At 51.2% G+C, this 19007-nt stretch overlaps 2 protein-coding genes across 2 annotated transcripts; both read right to left on the reverse strand.

Annotated features, from left to right (window-relative positions):
- Nucleotides 1–424: 424 nt before the first annotated feature.
- On the reverse strand, nucleotides 425–8446 carry LOC119095591 (uncharacterized; the record flags this gene model as incomplete). The annotated part of the gene is given in 3 exon segments (XM_037218447.1): nucleotides 425–548; nucleotides 1632–1888; nucleotides 8359–8446. Coding segments are annotated over 2 exon segments (362 nt in total), but the record flags the coding sequence as incomplete, so codon positions are not given.
- Nucleotides 8447–13092: 4646 nt separating this feature from the next.
- Nucleotides 13093–18682, reverse strand: LOC119095598 (matrix metalloproteinase-17). Its single transcript, XM_037218458.1, has 6 exons — nucleotides 18475–18682; nucleotides 17160–17245; nucleotides 15957–16098; nucleotides 15113–15272; nucleotides 14712–14818; nucleotides 13093–14415 (listed from the first exon to the last, which is right to left on the reverse strand). The coding sequence occupies exons 1-6, from the start codon at nucleotides 18527–18529 to the stop codon at nucleotides 14123–14125; spliced, it is 843 nt and encodes a 280-aa protein (XP_037074353.1). The 5' UTR covers nucleotides 18530–18682; the 3' UTR covers nucleotides 13093–14122.
- Nucleotides 18683–19007: the final 325 nt, after the last annotated feature.

A 19007-nucleotide genomic window follows, 5' to 3' on the forward strand; every position in this document is an offset into this window, starting at 1 on the left:
GACCCCAGGTTAAGCATGGTAGCGACCATGATGAATTGACATGCGATGTTCTCTCGTTCAACTTTACGTGCATAAACCGAGGGTAGATATATTCAAATCGTGCCGACCCCGCCAGTAATGACGAGTGCTATATATCGGAAATGTCAAAATCCTGCGCCGCCAAACGGGTCTCTAGAACATCACGATGCAGCGCGTTGGGACGTCTCGCAGACTGGCATACCACATCCCCAATAACCCCACTGGTCCTGCCCCAAACATGGGCAGGATGGGGCAGGCAGAAACAAATGCCTAGCATCTGCAGTTTAGCTTACCACTCGATCTGCCACCCACGACCTGGCCTGACCTTGACTGTCACCTTGCCGACCCGTAACCTGACGTCGCCTCACCTGTCACCTTGTTGACCCGTGACCTGACCTGACCTGACCTGATGCGGTCGATGACGCCGACGGTGAAGATGGCCATCAGGTGCCCTGACTCGAGGTGAACGCTGGACAGGCGCCTCATGTTTAAATAGTCGATCCAGCTGCACTCCTGTTCCCTGCGTGTCTCTGTAAAAAGGGGGCGTCAGCGGCTGAGGGGAAATGTTAGAGGTGTTCAAGGGCGTAGCCTGGTGTGTGCGGGAAGGGGGGGGGGAAGAGAGACACGGAGACCCTGGCCCACTCACCTGGCCAAAATGTTTATGCTTAATGCTTACTGATTTCTCAGGAATTCCACTCAAATTCGTTTGAGGTCTAAGAAAATCCTACATCGTCCCCTCTCCCCTGCAGAAAATTCTGACTACGTGTTAGGTGAGATCAACAGGAGTCTCCCGTGGAATGGATTTCACTTGGACAGTTCGGCCAATCGCCGACGTAAACATAATTTCAACTAACAAGTAATGTTGCCTGATGTCGGATCTTTTTAGTGCGTTAATATTAGATGAAGTCTTCAAAATGCAAGCATACAAATGGAAAGGTAGGCTGACTAGGTTAGTTACCTTAGGAGCAGTTACTACGCTAGATTAGCTTGGCGTTATCTTGTGGTGTTGGGTCGCGTTGGATAAGGCTGTATTACGTCATGTTAGGGATTAGCCTAAGTTAAGCTGGGTGAGGTTAGACTGGGTAAGCCAGGTGAGTGTCGTAGCCTTCTCAGTAAGTTATGCTGCGTGAGTTTGAACTGCGTGAGCCAGGTGAGTGCCGTGGACTGCTCGGCAAGTTATGCTGCGTGGGGTTGGAATGTGCGAGCCAGGTGAATGCTACAGTCTCCTCGGTAAGTTATGCTGCGTGGGGTTGGACTGTGTGAGCCAGGTGAGTGCCATAGTCTCTTGGATAAGTTATACTGTGTGAGGTGGGACCGTGTGAGCCAGGTGAATGCTACAGTCTCACAGTCTCTTCCGGTAAATTTTGCTGCGTGGTGTTGGACTGTGTGAGCCAGGTGAATGCTGCAGTCTCTTCGGTAAGCTGTGTTGCGTGGGGCTGAACTGCGTGAGCCAGGTGAATGCTACAGTCTCTTCGGTAAGTTGTGCTGCGTGAGATGGGATTAGGTGAGCCAGGTGAGTACCGTAGTCTCCTCGGTAAGCTGTGCTGCGTGCGATGGGACTAGGTGAGCCAGGTGAGTGCTACAGTCACCCCAACTGACGCGTCGCCACCTACCGAGCGGTCCGAGCTCCTGGAGCCGGCAGACACGGAGCAGCCCTATCCTGTAGCGGGCCACGTCGGTCGGCCTGTGAGCCAGTGAAGTCGTCACCAGCGGTTCTGTGGTGGTCACCCAGCGGTCTGTGGCCACGCACAGCGTGACGACGGCCAGCGTCACGGCGCCCACTGTGACCGACAGCCGTGACACGTGTTCGTGGTAGCACGAGACCAGGCAGCAGCCGCGGTACGTCGACATCGTGACGTCACTTGGAACGCTGCGGACGCAGGGAGACGGTGGGGTCACTGGGATGCTACGGGTGCAAATGCCACGGTGATGTCACTGGGAACGCTGCGGGCGCAGGGAGACGGTGGGGTCACTGGGATGCTACGAGTGCAAATGCCACGGTGACGTTTCTGGGAACGCTGCAGGTGCAGGGAGACGGTGGGGTCACTGGGATGCTGCGGGTGCAAATGCCACGGTGACGTTACTGGGAACGCTGCGGGTGCAGGTGGACGGTGGCGTTACTGGGATGCTGCGGGTGCAAATGCCACGGTGACGTTACTGGGGACGCTGCGGGTGCAGGGAGACGGTGGCGTTACTGTGATGCTGAGGGTGCAAATGAAATGGTGACGTCACTGGGACTGCTGTGGGTGTAGGTCGACGATGGCGTTGCTGGAATGCTGCGGATGCAAATGAGATGGTGACGTCACTGGTAGCGCAGCAGATGCAGGTGATATGATGACGTCAATCGGAAAAAAAATATTTGCGCAAAAGGGGTCCGGTAAATTTGCTCTGTTCACAGGGTCGCGATGACTGTCAGCAATCATGCAAATGTACGCACATAACTGCAGTCCAAAGAACCGCAAGCCCATTTCGATGTCTTATGTACCATCCCTCACACGAAACAAAGCCTGATAAGCTGTTAACAGTCACATTATGGAGAAATGGAGCATTTGCATCTGTAAGTGATTCAAATTTGGTCATTTACATCGTAGAACAGGGAACGCGACTTAGCCGCCCTTGCTTAGCTATTCCAGTTCTGGCAAAATTTGCTTCGTTGCTGAGCAAAACTTACAAGAGTAAAGTAGTTGTGAATGCTGGCAAAATTTCGATGAGTTGTGCAGGTCACGTGGAAAGACACTGCACACAATTCAACAATTCAAGGAAATGCCTAGCCAGAATTAGGCATTTTCAAATTCTGAATTCAAAATTCAGAGGCGTTTGCAGGAACTGTAATGGGGGAGTGAGGGTGGCGCCACAGCTCAAGATTTCTCACTAAGAACCCGGTCCAGCACGCCGTAGGTGCTGCGAAATTCTTTGCATGACATGAAACAGCAACGCCACTTCTTGCTGTGATTAAAGTTTCTTATGCAATTCAAATTTGAAATTATCAGGGAGAGGTAGGGGGAGGCACGTGATGCTACAGTCGCCTTCGTGCGTGTGCCCTTGCGCCAAACAATTAAATGCAGGCTTCTAAATAGGAGGTTTAGGAATGTGTATCTCAAAGATCCACAGATCACTAAGCCCGCCACGTTTCAAATAAACCTGAGATTTACTGTGATGCGTGAAAGGCCCTTGCTTTACCTTTTCATAGTTTTAGAGCATCCCTATGCCTTGGATCGCGAACCAGCTTCGCACGGGCAGCAAACATTCCGAGTCCGAGCCTCAAGGGCCGTGGACACCAAAGCTATGCCACAGGCTAAAAACTGGGGGAGGGGGGGGGGGGAGCATCCACGCAATTTTAGGTGTGTCCCTCCATGCAACGCCCTTTACCGGGTGAGTCAAAAATGACCTCACCACCGACCACATTTTAAGTCATAAAACTATCTGAATGCGTTCAAATGAGGGCAAGTAAAATTTCGGTTCATTCCATTAAGCCCTAAAATCAATACCGCAACAAACTCCAACGCTATTTGGCAGACAGTTCGCTCTATGGCCTATGGCATACAGCGCATGCCCTGATATATTATGTATATATACTATAGCATATGCCATAAGATATAATGGATGTAATAAAACTACCGAAAAAAATAAGCGCGTGGTCGGACGCTGCAGCCTCCAACAGCAGCGTGCGGTTACTGCTAGCATCTATGCATCGAGTGACATGCTGGGAACAGCTGCAGGGATGTGAGCCGCTACTTTCATTCATGAATGCATAACAGTGTTATTTCAGTGCTGGCCATGCTGGGCGGATAGGGTTATCGGTTCAGGTCCCAGATTACCCGAGAATTAAAGAGCAAATCTGGTCTTGGCGGACCGGGCAGTTTCAATGTTTCGCTTTTCACACAATGCAGAACCAGCGCATCGGAGAACCTTTAGTGTGAGTATCTCGCAGCACGGCTCGTAAGTCCTGAAGGGAAATTGTCCTCGGGAGCTCATCTACGTACGATGACGTCAAGAATGAACAAGGATTTGCTGATAGTACGCTCCAGCTTTGCGTCCACGAAACACCCTGTAAATTTGGTGGAGTGAGCTTACAGTCATCCCACGAGGATGATATTGGACGAAGAAAGAGTGAGGGTCTGTGTGCTATGACTGATAAGTTGATACTTCAAAGATGATGTACACATTAGCGGGACTGAGATAGATCATTTACAAATTAAATTATGCCATGTCCGAAGCTCTGCGCGAAGTCAGGCCATACTTTTTGAACGCCTAAAACGTTTTTCCAAGTAGCCAAGGTTTTCTGAACGCATGCGCATCGCACTGTTTCCCAGCGACAATCATTTGTAGATTCGGCCGATTATCTTAAGCTACTAGAGCAGCTAGAGACGCTAATCAAACAGCAAGACATAAACAATTTAAATTTATACATAAAGCGCAGCGAAGCTAGCGTACAAACGCTTGCATGTTCCTAACACAGCTAAAATATTTCACAAGGTTTTCACATTTAAACAGTTGCTGGACTCACGCTGGAAGGCCTGCGTGTTACATTGGCACACGAAGCACAGGTCGACGCAACACAACACAGCACCACACAGCAGAGCTGATAGGTTCTGGTCTTTAACTGGTATTCCAATACACTGCTGTTCACTTGTTTTGGAACCATTTTGGCGACGCGGGTGGCCGTAACTGCGTAACATCATGATGCCCAGGAAATTCATGGATTAACTGAACGTGTTTTCAGTCTGCCAACTGCACTGTCCGTGCCCAATGAGCTGATTTTCAGCAAGGAGCAATAAGGCAACAGCGAATGCTAGGCATTTTCCGCTCATCTTCTTGTATAAATTCAACGTTACACAACTATCTCTGATGAAAAAGTGCAAACACCACCGAAATCAAGCTCACGTGTGATTTGAAGTTAATTCTCACCGATCGATTACCAAGAAAGAAAGGTGGAATGCGTAATCTCGAACTTGCTGCTCTGGCGCGACTTAACAGTGTCAGGTTGGTGACGTTTGGACGTAGCTGCCTTATGATGATACTTCGAACCCCAAATGTCAAAGTCGTGCCCTTGCTATGATTTGTCGTTTTTCATAATTCGCGAACGGAAAAGCAGGGTCAATACAACTCCCTCTAACGTTTCCTGACTAAGAATGATAGAAACTCGCGGCAGGAGACCAGTCGATTACTTTGAAAAAAAAACACTTGCGATTGGGAATGGTCGTGATGCTGTTCGTTCAATAAATGACCTCATTACACCAGATGAAAGGTAGATTTCGCCTGAAAATCGGGCTATTTCAGCTTGACATACTAATGCTTACAAAATCATGTTAAGGAACATCGTGAGACACACATGCGTGTTTGGTGTTTGGTTTTGCACACATATTATGTGGTTTTGTAGCTGTGGTTTATCGGCATGACCTTTATGAGTTATTGGTGCCAGCCAGAACTTTACAAGTTGTGATTTCGATTTGTTTCCGCATATGTCACGTCATGTGCATATATATATATATATATATATATATATATATATATATATATATATATATATATTTCATACGTATGCTTGTAGCCACACCTGGACGTCTGCGGGCCTTATGTTCAGTTCCAAAAGTTTGTGGTATCTGTTCCCCGTACGTGATACCATCCCGTGGCAGACCCACTGTATTTCAGTAAAGCCGCTCACCAATGATAAGTCGAAACATTTGCAAATCCGGGAAACACAACTTGTTCTTCAGAGGACAATGAAAGGCTTTTGAAAAAAATTAGGCAGGCTCGAGGCAAATCTAGACAACATCTACATGGACGATGTCATTGATTGGCAATGACATCAATTGATGTCACTAGTTCAAAATGGTTTTAAAAGCCTTACGACGTGATCCACATTTTCAAATAAAGTTGATCCCAACACCGTGCACAGTGACTACAGTGCGACCTTCCCTGCCAATGTACGGGCTCCCCTGCTGATCGCTCGTAGAAGCCTATTGATGCCGGCTGAAAAACTACGCTTCATTCTCACAACGGCGACGTGGGGGTTCCACCCCGCCTCAGGCGCGCGCGCGCGCGTGCCGAGACAGACTGCTCCGCAGCGCCTGCGTGTACTACGGCACAGCATCGCGCCCAGCGGCTGGTCGAAGCGCGCTCTGGACGGATTATTCGCGGGCAGCTCTCGGTGCGGGCACCGGACGCCACGCGCTGAGCATCGTAACGTTCGGCTCCCAGCCCCGCAGCACTGAGATCTGCGGTAGTTTTTGGACAAGAAAATATACAATATTTTGGAATGTAATGCATCACAATTTGCTAAACTGGCATGAACCAGTGAAGAAAGATAATGAGCTTTTCAACTGCACTCAGGTTGTCTTATGCCTTGAGCACATGTTCTGAATGCAAGGCTGAAGAGCCACAACATCTAACAAAATAAATAAGTCTGTCTTGGCTCCTTCCCACAAACCCCGGTCTCAGCTCAGCACATGTGTAAATACACAACAATTTCGGCTTTGCAGGCAGCGCAACTGACGGACATGACAATGGAAAAGAGATGCGTGAGGTAAACAAGTCATTACAAGGTCAGTTAAATCTCAGGTTCCAGGAAAATGGTTATTTCTGAGTATTACTATCACAGAACAAAATGTGAAAATAGAGAGCGTCGTTTAGAACTTGCATGCCACGCCCTGAATGAAAATGTACGAAATTTGTATATTCCTCCGTTCATGGCAAAATAGAGTGCGACGGCTTTAGGAACACACTATGCATGCGCATAACGCATGGCAGACCACTTAAATATCAAACCTGACTGGCTGTTCTAGCCCCATTCTGTCATCTATCCCCAGGAACATAGCACACTGTACAAAATATTTCAGTGAGCCTCTTTTGAAACAGGTCTTACTACGCGCGCGCAAACCATCACAGGAACGCCGAGTTTTGTGTTGATGCATCTCAATCTGGAATGCTAAAAAGGTGAGCCGCATCAAGCCATATCTTCTTCGACCAAATATTGTAGCTCAGTGTATCCATAATCCTATGATGCCACGTCCGACTTCAGCCGAACGCATGTTGCAAGTGTGTGCTTGGCAGCCCCTGCCCGGTGAGCGTGCAGCGCACCTTGACCTGAGTAGTTAATGATTACCACCCTTTTGCTGCCATAGCATTTACTATTTCCAAAAGGCGATGTAAAAGTTCATTTGAGATGAATTTTAATGCCTGTTGCCTTACTGTATTAATAATTTGCATTTTCATTAGAAAAAACTCCGCAACGCAAAACCTGATGTCTGTAAAACATGCTACTTCCAATTCTGCGCACACGCACTTTTTCGCATCTAGCTAATGAATTCGGCAAGCTGTTATTGGTATGCACAATTATTCGCATCGCACTTCTTCGAACACGCACTTCTTTGCAAAGCATGTTTTCACGCATCCAGCTCTTCGCATCGCGTTTATTTGTAAATGCCATTGCATGTATATATTTTCTAAGGGTTCAGTAATTCACTTTTCTTATTGGGTTTATCAAAACTGTAACTGTCGGCTGGGTTCAAAGTGTGTGTGGTCGGAGTGGGCCTAAGTTAGCGCGTGAGTGATGTAATGCGAAGAAATTCGGCAGGAAAAATCGCGCATTGACTACGTCGAAGTAGCGGCAGCTCTAGTCCAACAATGCACGTGAGGTGGAAACTGTTTACCTTCGGCGCCTCTGCTGGAACGCTGCGCTCGTCCATTAGCAGATCGCTTTCTGAACTCGGCACTTGGCGCCAGACGCGGCAGATGTGGAACGGAGCACGGGAGCTCAGATGCCTGCGCGGCAGCTCGCGTGGACGCAGTGACGGGGGGTGATAGGCTGGGTGGACAGAGGACTCTACAGCTGAAGAGATCAACCGGCGTGGACGCACTGACGGCGAGGGATAGGCTGGGTGGACAGAGGATTCCACAGCCGGAAAGGACTGACTGAGGACTGAGATGCCGTGAACGTAACTCTGGGCAGAGCGATGGTGAACGAGAGGCCGCCAAAGTATTTTTAATGGAAACGAGCACACATCTCGTGATCTGGTAGGTTTGTTTCCCGCAGTCTCTGGGCCAGTGGCGTGCGAACGGATCTAGTCCCCAAAAATCATCTCTAGAGGCTGTACGCTCGTCCTCACCTCCAAACAGCTTCAGTTATAATTTCAGTGTCATAGATCCGTATCAGCGAAAGTCCGTGGCTGAATAGTTCCCTTATGTTGCTTGCAGGCAATCAATTGATTCTTCACCCAGTCAGCAAACTTGTTCACCTCCCCGCTCAAAACGGTCGCCACTCTTTAACACGCGAGCTCCGACAACAGAGCAGAGGCCCCACCGAACAACGCCTCCCTCCCAGCGCCGGCCCACTCTCACCTGACCTCCTCAGGAGCGCGATCCTCCCGCGCTCTCACCGCACCTCCGCCGCGCGTGGCACTCTCCGCCGCCAGGCAGCCGCCGTGTGCCGCAGCAGCGGCCGGCGCAACAGCTGAGTGGCGTGGGGCTCAGCAGGCGGCGGCGGGATAACCGCATCAGAGACCGCGCCGCCGCCGCTGCGCCCCGCCGCCACGCAGGATTCGATCGAGCGCGACCGAGGCGCCCCTGCCGGCCGGGACCGGAAACAGCAGGCGTCTTGTCGGGTGGGGTGAGTGTTCGGGCGGCGCCCGGGCGAAGGCTGAGAGATGAAAGCTGAAGTGGGGGATGGGGTTTTATGGTCGCCGGAAAAGGTGGCGGCAGGTCCCTGTTGGATTTGTGGCGATGACAATGGTACCTGGTCGACTTCGTTTATGATGCTCCTCCTGCAATTTTTAGTAGCTGACTTTGAAAGCTACCCCGTGGGTTGCTTGTACTTTTCGTTGTGGGCTCACATCTGAAGCATTTCGTAAATTTTCCGAGCTCCGGTCAAGAGAAGGTCAGGGCTTGCATTTCAGGGCTGCAAAAAGGCAAGCAGCACCAACAACAACTGCGACTACATCATCATAGTGTGCCGGCGGCGATTCCAGGATTTCATCAAGAAGGGGGGGGGGGGACGAGGCACGCAATATTGTGCCGCTCCCCTTGAGTCCAGCCTCCCCCCCCCCCCCCCAATAAGACATTTTTGCACTCCGACCAATAGATTGTAAGTTTCTTAGCATGCCATTTGTTAAATAGGACCCATCTCACTGTGCGCAGCACCAGAAAGATAGGCGTGGTGCGTATGCAGTTACATGGAGCTTATTTACTTTCCCCAGATCGTGATGACTCCTGTCATTCTGATTCTGATCCTGTCATTTTGAGGCTTGAGCGATCATAGGTGCCGCGGCAGGGCCTCTGAGCAAAGGGTATTACCAAGACCGGTGTGCGTGAATTAATGTCCCTGCGCAATTAAAAGTGCTTGGGCAGGTTAATAGGAAGGGCCCCGATATGACTGAAGGGTATTCCGCAAAGAGATCAAGGGAAAATAGCCCTAAATCAATGTAGAAGGTGCCTCAGCATCGAGTGGCTCTGTACCTTACCTTACATGAGCCCCAGCAACAGCACACAGGCCTCCTGGCAAGTGGAATAACCCCAAGACTAATACGAAGGGCCCCTGAACAGCTGAGCGTGCCTCGGCATATGGGGTCTTGGCGATAGTGTATGAAGCCTTTCGGACGAATGGGAAGAATCCGTGGGGGATCGCTGATCCACCAGCAGTGTGCAGGCATGTTATCACATAATGTCCCAACAGCGATCGGACTGACCCGGCAAGTGATGAAATAGGGTACTGGCAGCAGCGTGACGCCTCTAGAAAGCGTAGTGAGCCTCAATATATCCCCATTCGCCACCCTCTCAATCAGCAAAGAATTAGCTTTGCCTGGTCACGGGCTCTTCACTTTCACTTACAACTGTCTTTGGTCACCTGAAAACCCAATGACGTCCAATTTTGTTGTATTTTGCGTTAAAAACTACGTCCGTTCAGCCGGTCATGAGCCCCTTGGGAGCGTATGGGTCCCCTTGGAGATTGAGGGGGCATGTTTCCATATCCTTCCCAGCTGGATCCACCACTGGCCCGAACAGTTTGATAGACGGGACTCCGACAAGAAAATAGCGCCATTCATTCAAGTAAGAAGTACCCAAGACACAATATGGAGAGCCCAGGAATGATCGAGTGTGCACGAGCAGGTTAACAGATGGGGCCCCGGACAAGCGCGTAGGGCCCTCCTTTAAAATAAAAGATACTCACAACACAATGTAGAGAGCTCCCGAACAATCGAGTAAACCAGAACAGGTTAACAGAACGGGCCCCTGACAAAAGTGTAACGCCCTTCATTCAAATGAGAAATACGGGCAACTCCATGTGGGGCCCCCCGACCAATCAAGTGCACCCGAGCAGGCTAACGGATAGGGTCCCCGGCAAGAGCGTAGGGTCCTCCATTAAAATAGGAAGTACACAAGACCTTATGTAGAGGGCTCCCAAACGATTGAATGCGCCCGAGCAGGTTAACATACATGGCCCCCGACAAAGGCAAAGGGCCCCGCATTCAAATACCAAAACCCAATGCGCAGGACCCCCGATCAATCCAGTGTGCCAGCGAAGGTTAACTTGAAAGGCCCCTATCGACCCAGTGCGCCAAGCACTAAAAGTGTACCCAAGCAGGTTAACAGATGGGCCTTCAACAAATAGGGTAAGTGAGCCTTCAACAAATACGCAAACAGCAAAGAATTGGAAGGGCCCTGGATCTATGTAGAGGGCTCATGGGTATACGGTGAGTGTGTCGGTAGGTTAACGGAGACCAGTGTGAATAGCCCCTGAACAAATGAGAATGTCCCGGCAGGTAAACGTACGGGGGCCTCGGCTATAGCGTATGGAGCCTTTCGGGCTAACGGAAAGAATCATTAGACGGCTCCTGCTTGGCAGGAGTGTCCCAGCACGCCAGCAGGAAGGGACCAGCAACAGCGCAGGGCCCTTCGAGCAAGTGCAAAGAAATCAGAAGTGGACATATGGGGACCCTGCAACAGCGTAAAGCTTTGGGACGATATAATGAGCCTTAAAACCTCCCAATCACCACCCTCTCAGTCTGTCAAGAGAAAAATTGTGTACTCGTTTACCCTTCACTTTTGCTTGCGACTGTATATGGTTGCCTGGAGCCCAAAGACGTCCAATCTTGTTGCATTTGTGTAAAAAATCTGGCTTTGTTCGGCCGGCTATGGGGCTCTTACTGGCCCGAGGGGGAGAGCATGGTCCCGTGCTCATCCCTTTGGATCCGCTGCTGCGGGGTGCTGAATTAGTCATAACTTGTTCGCTCGTTTGTGTAGGCGCTCTGGACTCGCGTACCAAAACGGTGCACCCTGGAGCGCTTTAAGGCTTGGTTCTTATGCCGGTTGAATGTCAACTTCTGATATAAACATTGCCTTAATGACAGCCGCTGATACAAACATTGCCATAATCACAACCTGTGATATAAAGATTATCATGATGACAACTTCCGATGCAAAAATTGCCACAATAACAACCTATGATTGTCATTTTTGACAAGCTGTTTCAACGCCGAGTGCAGATGTTGCTCTGTAATTGTTGCGCAATATTCTAAGAACACCAGCTAAGATATCTTGAGTAAAATACTGCAGACATCTTGGTAAACAGTCTGCTCTGTTTCTAGTTCCCGAACCAAGAATGCATGAACCCCCTCCCGCAATTTCACCGAGTAAAAACATGTTTACTTGCCGGCCCGATTCCAAGCGGCTTTCTGCAGCATTATGTCTGTGCCCGGCGGCAGTCACGTGACTTGGACAGCGGTGCGCCGGTCAGAGGTCAGCGCTGACCAGGCTCGGGGGCAGCCACGCGAGTACGCCGCACTCAAACCCGTGTGTCGCGCTATGCTGTTATCACTTAGTAGCCAAACATGATGTGGCGTAGCAGTGCAATGTCGGGGAGCAGCTTCAGTCATCACAATTTTGGAATATTACGTAGATGCGCATGACAGTCAAATTTTTTTCTTGGCTATTATCATAAGCTCCTTATGAGGTCATTTATAGGCAAGCAAGTCCTCCCCTCTCAAACCGATGGCGACTTAATCAGAAATCGCCAGCTAAAGCATCGAGTTGATCGGTAAATCTGTCACGCACCCGGATAATGAAGATCATGGGCATTAGTTTGCATTCCTTCAGATTCAGTGCTGTCACGAAGAAGATCAGGCAGGACGTCGAGTCTAAAAGCGACCGCTTTGGCGGTGGCTTTAATGCGGGCCACAGATGGAGAACACCTTGGGTGAATCACAGCCGCTGCCCGAGGGGTGGGGCCGAATCCAGCATTGCAGGTAGAGAAGGGGAGGGGACAGACCGTGAGAGACCAGGACTCTCACAAGAGAACAGTAATGGACGCTCTAGTGTTAACCGGTGTGTTTTGTTCTTGCGTAAACCAATTATGGCTCGATCTGGTATAAATAAAATGTTGAGCCACGTAACCAAGTTACTTCAAATACGTAGCCCTTGCGTAAAAAACCGTCACAAGCTAGATATAATCTAAGCAGATGAGTTAGGAATAATGTCCTCAGCCCCTCAAATCAGCACTATTTAAGGGATTAGCTTTAACGTTTTTTGGGGGCGCCAGATTAGCAGCAAGCGGTACATAATTTACGCGGCTTGGATGCTCAAACTGACGACTGGTCCTCACCGAGAAGCGTGACTCGCAAAACGCTACTGCACGTCCGTGAGTTATATATGCAGCCGCTTGCCTAGCACCTAAAAATAAGCCAGTCATAAGGAGTTAGGACTGTTTTGTACTTAAGTCATTGGTGAAAAACAGAGAAAAGCAAGAGCAATTTTGGCGAGTTGCTACATATCTCATGATCAACGCTACCATCTGTTATAACAAACCCCGATACCGTAGATCTTGCTCTTGACGTGTCATAAATTCGCGCCGAAATAACTCTTTCATGCTTGCGAAAGTACTAAAACACGCAGCAAGGCTGGTCGACACAGTCACCTGGCTATCCGTGGAGCTAAAAAGACAAATGCGCGTTTAACAAGCTGAATCAGCTGCCCGTACCTGGGCAAGAAAATATCATTCTTGGACGATTTACGTGTCGCGTTCTACACATGCGGAGCATGCATTGGACTGGCAAGGATCTGTCAAACACATTTAAAGCTCTGTATCACTTCATTGCCTGGATATTCCGTGACATTTGTCAAATACAAGGAACAGATAACCCAATGATTACACTGGTGTCATTTCACTAGCGTACATTTCACTAGGTTTACCAAAAATAAATTGACTATTTAGCACTTGAAAGGGCACATATCCGCTTCTTTGCCAATTGGCTTTGCATTTTACCTAATACGCAGTTTCGCATTTAACCATTTGATGTGTCAAAAACGCCACACACAAAATACTTAAAGCAATTTTTCAACTCGGTGTTCTGTAAAACATACAGTTCTTTTTTTGGAACCAAATACCAATAACTGGTGGACGTCATTCTCGAACTTTCACTATCTCATCAAATCTTTCACTTTGTCCTCTTCTCTTTTGCTTTCGTTATCAAACCGACCGCTGAGATGCTTGACAATGCCAACGCAGCTAGTGCCCATTTACCCTCATTCTCCGCTGAAAAGCACATGCCAGCAATAACTTAAGCTACGAATCTTTCGTTATCATCCGTAATGGGTGTGCACCGTAGTATTCTTTTGAAACAGGTTTTAATTGGGCAGCACCACAAGACTACATCTTACAAGGCGAACTCTGTCCCAACTCGATCCATGTCGCTCTCCGATGATCCGCCCCGCAGCTGCGGAGACAAAAACACCGCGACCAATGCGCAGGTACGTTATTGTGCGGGCTTCACTTGAAATCTATCGACGCGAACTCAGCGTGATCACACTAGCGTGAGACTCTCAGGGGCAGACAGAGCGCGCGCAGTGGAAACACAACACCCTCCTCCAGCCAGCACGGATCACACGGTTTAGCGGCCTCCGGCCGCCCAGGGCATCCCAGACTGCAGCCTCTTCCTGTTACACGTCCACGGTCCGGTCAGTTTTCTCGATGCACCAATCTGACCTCATGATGCACAAATCTGGCTTCATGATGCGGCAGCTCTCCCCACGATGCACATGCCTGTCCTAACGATGCACATGCCTACCCTAACGATGCACCGCACCGTCCTCACGGTGCAGCGATCACGCGTCCTCACAAGGACCCAGTCAGCCGCGTCGATCCGACCCAGACCGCCACTAGCGCCACCACCAGCAAGCCCCGCGCAACCGCCGCCAGGGGGCCGGTGGCGTTACGCAGGTTGCCGGAGCGCGCGCCCGACCACAGCACCTCCGTGTCGATGTGGTCGTCCACGTTTTCGAGACAGCACTGTGCCAGCGAGCAGCCGAGCCAGCGCGGCGCCACCAGGTCTGGCGCGTACGAGCGGACCTGGGCGCGGGGTGAGTCACAACGCCAGTAGTGTCGACCCTGCACGAAGAACGTCTGACCTGGGGGCGGGGGCGGGCGTGACTTCGGAGGCTGGGTTGCGAGGCAGGTGTGTGGGGCTGGGTGGAGGTGTAGTTGTCGTTGGGTGCAAGGGTTGCTTCGAAAATTTTGGATAGCCTCTCCAGAAATAGCTAGGGAAATGTGACATTATTGTCAAGGCCTGATGAATCATCGTGCCAGTTTCTCTTAATACGTAATAAACAAATTATAATCGCCCTTTAATGTCACTATTAGTTGCCGTATTTTAGATGGACAAATTGGTGAAGAGTTGGTGACACAGAGCAGAACAAAAACACACCGTCGGCGTCGGTGAAGGCTGCGTCCAGCTTCCTCGGCAGCCCCCTGCACAGACGGCTGATGGGCAGTGGAGAGTCGGCCTCCACCGTCTCGGTCAGCTCATTAAACCTGAGGCGCGCCACAACCCGTCAAACTCAACCGGTACGACACATGTAAAGGTGAGCTCAAGCTGTGCGCGGCGATCTTGTCGCCTGGCTATGAGGACGCATCTATCCTCTCCACTTAAGCAGTGAAGACGCGTCTTTCCCTCTCGATCTCAGGGTTCGGCGGTCTACGTGCTCAAACTGGATTCCGCATCGCTCACTCGTGCATGCGAGCCCTTTCCAACCGCGGTCACACAACGACTAAAAGGCAGCGCTAGTCGTGGACCCGCGGGAACCAAGGCACATCTCCAATTCTGACCTCCAGTACTGGCCGCCCGTGATGAGGTAGGTGCCCTGGGTGTGTCCGCTGACGAACGCGGCGTCCACCGACGGCGTCTCCTCAGGAAGACCCAGGTCAGACAGGGGCCGGGGGTAGCCCGTCAGGGCGTGGCGGTCCCAGAACACCCAGAAGTACCGACCTGCCGGTTGAGGTCAGGTCAGGTCAGGTCAGGTCAGACAGTGGCTACGGGCGTCCCAGTACATACGGAAACAAGCGCCTGCCGGGAGGGGTCAGGGATCATGGGTCAGACCAGATCGGGTCAGGTCATAAAGGGTCCGCGCATAGGCTGGAAGTGTCTGTCCCAGAACACTTATGAACAAAGGTCTTCCACAGCTAGGTGTGCCTGCGGGGCATTGGTTACACCGCCCGCCGTTAGCACGTGGCAACCACGCTCCAGGAGGGAGTGGGTGAATTTGACGCCTTAAATAGTGACTAATGTATTCACTATTTAGCTCCAGGTCCACCAGCCTGCTTTAGCTTGGTAGCATCAAAATCTGGAAATAGACCTGTCTCTGTGATAGCTTCGACACTGTCACAACGTTAAAGTAACGATTGTCTTATCTTAGCTTTATGTTTCTTAAGGATCATGTGATAAGTATGATATTAAGTATAATAAGTATTAAGATAAGTATAAGGGATGCTACGGTTTGCTAATGAAATCACAGGTTGGTTATACAGTCTGGTGATCTCGCATACCGCCACACATAGCACACTAGCACACGATCTACGTGGCCGCACATAGCACACTAGCACACGATCTACATAATCGCGCGGTCGACGTGCCCCCGGGCCCAGCAACCCGGCCGGGACGGACGCCACGTACCGCAGAAGAAGACGACACTGCCGTCGGGACGCTCGTACACGGCGTCGACGGAGGCCCGGGCGGGCAGGCCGCCCCAGAAAGTGTCCACCTCCACCGGCTCCGGCGTCATCAGGTGGCCGCGCACGTCCCGCCGCCAGAAGTACTGCCGGGCGACGCGGCAGGCGCGCACTACCGTCAGAGCACTTCGCAGCCATGACATTTTTTAAGACCTAAAACCGCCTTGTTTTTAGCTTGACGCCGCCCGCGAACTTGTTCAGGTTTTCGTGGCAGGCTGGTTGAAGGTCACACAGGCATGCATGGCGCCGTCGAAACGTCCCGCGAATACGGCCACCTCGGGGGCAATGTAGTGCTCGAGGTGGAGACGGACAGGATGAGGGAATTATTCGTATCCGGTCATCCGTTATCCCTTATCATCAGCATCCGTTACCGTACGTCAGCACGGCTCACGACATTGGCGGACGTAGGACGGAGAGTCCCGTGACCGCCAACTCGCTATCAGTCTGGTAACGGCTCTGATCTTATAGGGACGTTTCGTAGTGTAACCAAACGATGACGTATAGAGGAGCATTTTAACCAAATGGTAAGTAGAAGAACATACTCAAAATCCTCAAATGTAAAACATTCCCTCTGAGATAAGGACACCAGCAGGAGACACCCGGTCGAGGCCATACGCTTAGCCGGTCGGCTTCACACGATTAAACCTACGGACTGAGTTATAGGTATATTGTCTTAGTCTAATGTTCATAGGATACATTACTAATGAATGGTTTGTTCTTGCTTCTGCCCATTTTTGCTCCTGTGCTACTTTTAAGTTTACGTGAGACGTTCAACCAGAGGAGTGCTGCCCCGGGACAAGACAACACGTTGTTAGGTAGCCTCCGCAAGGATTCGTTTTCGAAATGCTTGGGCAAATCGAAGACGGAATGGCTGTGAGCGCTTTAGACCAAATGTACCTAAATATTTGTCCTCAGATATTGGTGACATCTGTGTGAGCTTCGGGCGTGTTCCCCTCATCATCGTTTAATATTGCACACGTTGTTGTTTTTCAGAACAGACCACTTTCTTTAGAGCCCCGACCACTATGTGCTTGAACAACTGTAAGAAGACAATGCATGACACAGCTACGCGTTTTTAGGCCACCAAATCACGTCTTCCAATCGTGCTATCCGGCGTGAGGGTTCGCCCTTGACTCCGTGCACTTACGTGATCCTTGAAAAAGAACAGCTCGCCTCTGATCCTTGCAACTGCGTCGAACGTGGTCCTGCATGTATCAGGAGCACCGTGCAGCCCTGAAGCATGAGCTTAAAAAGCGAGCTGGTGCTGCGGCTGTGCTGCGGCTGCACGCACCGTGTGAGCCGGCCAGGGCACCGGGTGCTGACGTGGCCCGCGGCTTACAGGCAGTAACCCTGCTGCAGAGCTGCATTGACGAAACAGACCGCTCGGTTTTCAAATCCATTGTCCGAGATGGGTAGTGTCATTTCGTTATGTATGTTGGTGTACAAGTACACAAATATTCACAGCATCTTCCAACAAACACACGCCACGTTTGCATGTACTCCAATGGTAGCTCAATATTTCCTTTTGCCTAAGGATAAGGAGGCTTTACAGAGTATCCTGGATTTTGCCTTCCAATTGGACGCGGGAATTGAATAGCCTTCGATATTCGTCGTCAGTCATCAGCCGATATTCGCGCCACCCGTTCCACACTTCACCATTCTCCCATATTGACACGCCGTCCCTGAATGACTCCCGGATCTGCGCTGATCTCACGGGTCTCACTCGGGGGGGAGGGGGGGGGGGCAGACAGGGAGGGGCAGCCCGCTCGCTGGAGCGCCCATGGCGCGGCGGCACCTGTGCCGGCGCGTCCAACTCGCTATCAGGTTTCCGCCGATTGAATCATGGCGGGTGGCTACGATATCAGACACGAACGCGTCGGTCGCCTTCGAGAGGAGCCGCGTCCGTTGGAGGACCAGCCCGATGGAATTCGGGATCGACTACGGCCATTGTCGGCGGCGAAGATACTCAATCGTGGATCTACAAATCATGAGAAACAGACGGCCCTTCGTCACGCATCTGAACTAAACGAACGACAGTGCACCTGTACAGTGAGCGCAACATACGTATATTCAGTGCATCTGAACACAATCGAGTTCTGCACCTCACATGATGACCGAACACAACACGGACATTCGATACACATGACCACAGCCATATCCCCTCACGGCTCAAACGTAGTATGACTCCCCAGTGCATAGCTGAGCGCATATCTCATGGCTCTCTGAACATAACTCTCCTGCGCACTCGAAGCGCATATCCCTCCAGTGCTAGTGAAGACAACGCACAATTACTCGCGTTTGGGTATTGAGCCCAATAGCGACAGTCACCAAGGAACGAACAGACCGACAGCGTCAAACAAACCATCAACGCCACCCACCTCGGACGACAGACAGTTTAAAACCACGAGCCGCTCGCCTCCCCACAACGATCTCAGCCACCAGACTCCAGCGCAACTACCGACCTGAGACGAGCAGCGTCAGCAGCAGGACCGCCGCGGCGCCAGGCGCCCCCCTCATGGCGTGCTCCGGCCGTCACCCCCGCGAGCGCGGAGCACCTGTGCTCAGTCAGCGGCGCGCCGCTCGTCAGTGCTCCGCCGCTCGTCAGTGCTCGCCGACCGAGGCACGCGCACCGGCGCCAGGGCAAACAAACATCTGGCGGCGGTGTTTTGGGCCGGGGCACTGGTCCGGTGGCGGTGGTGACGGAGCTCGCGCTGAATCAGGTGTCCGGCCGCGCCCCTGGCGGCCGGCGGCGCTGATAGGACGCCCGATAGGCACGCGGCGGCGCGTGGCGCCGGGGGTGCGCCACGTCGGCTCGAGAGGCCTGTCAAGCTGGTGACACCAAAACATCTGAGGCGACGTTTGCGACGATAGTTTTCATGTTTGGATTCTGAAAAGAAAATTATACTGGAAGAGTTGCCACCCCTTCCAAAAGAAAAACATAAATGTGCGACCTTTGAAATCCGTGACATGAGCTTGAATCCAGGTTGAGGGCTGA

The sequence above is a fragment of the Pollicipes pollicipes genome, unplaced genomic scaffold, assembly GCF_011947565.3.
Source record: "Pollicipes pollicipes isolate AB1234 unplaced genomic scaffold, Ppol_2.1 Scaffold_4219;HRSCAF=4965_pilon_pilon_pilon, whole genome shotgun sequence".
Taxonomy (NCBI): domain Eukaryota; kingdom Metazoa; phylum Arthropoda; class Thecostraca; order Pollicipedomorpha; family Pollicipedidae; genus Pollicipes; species Pollicipes pollicipes.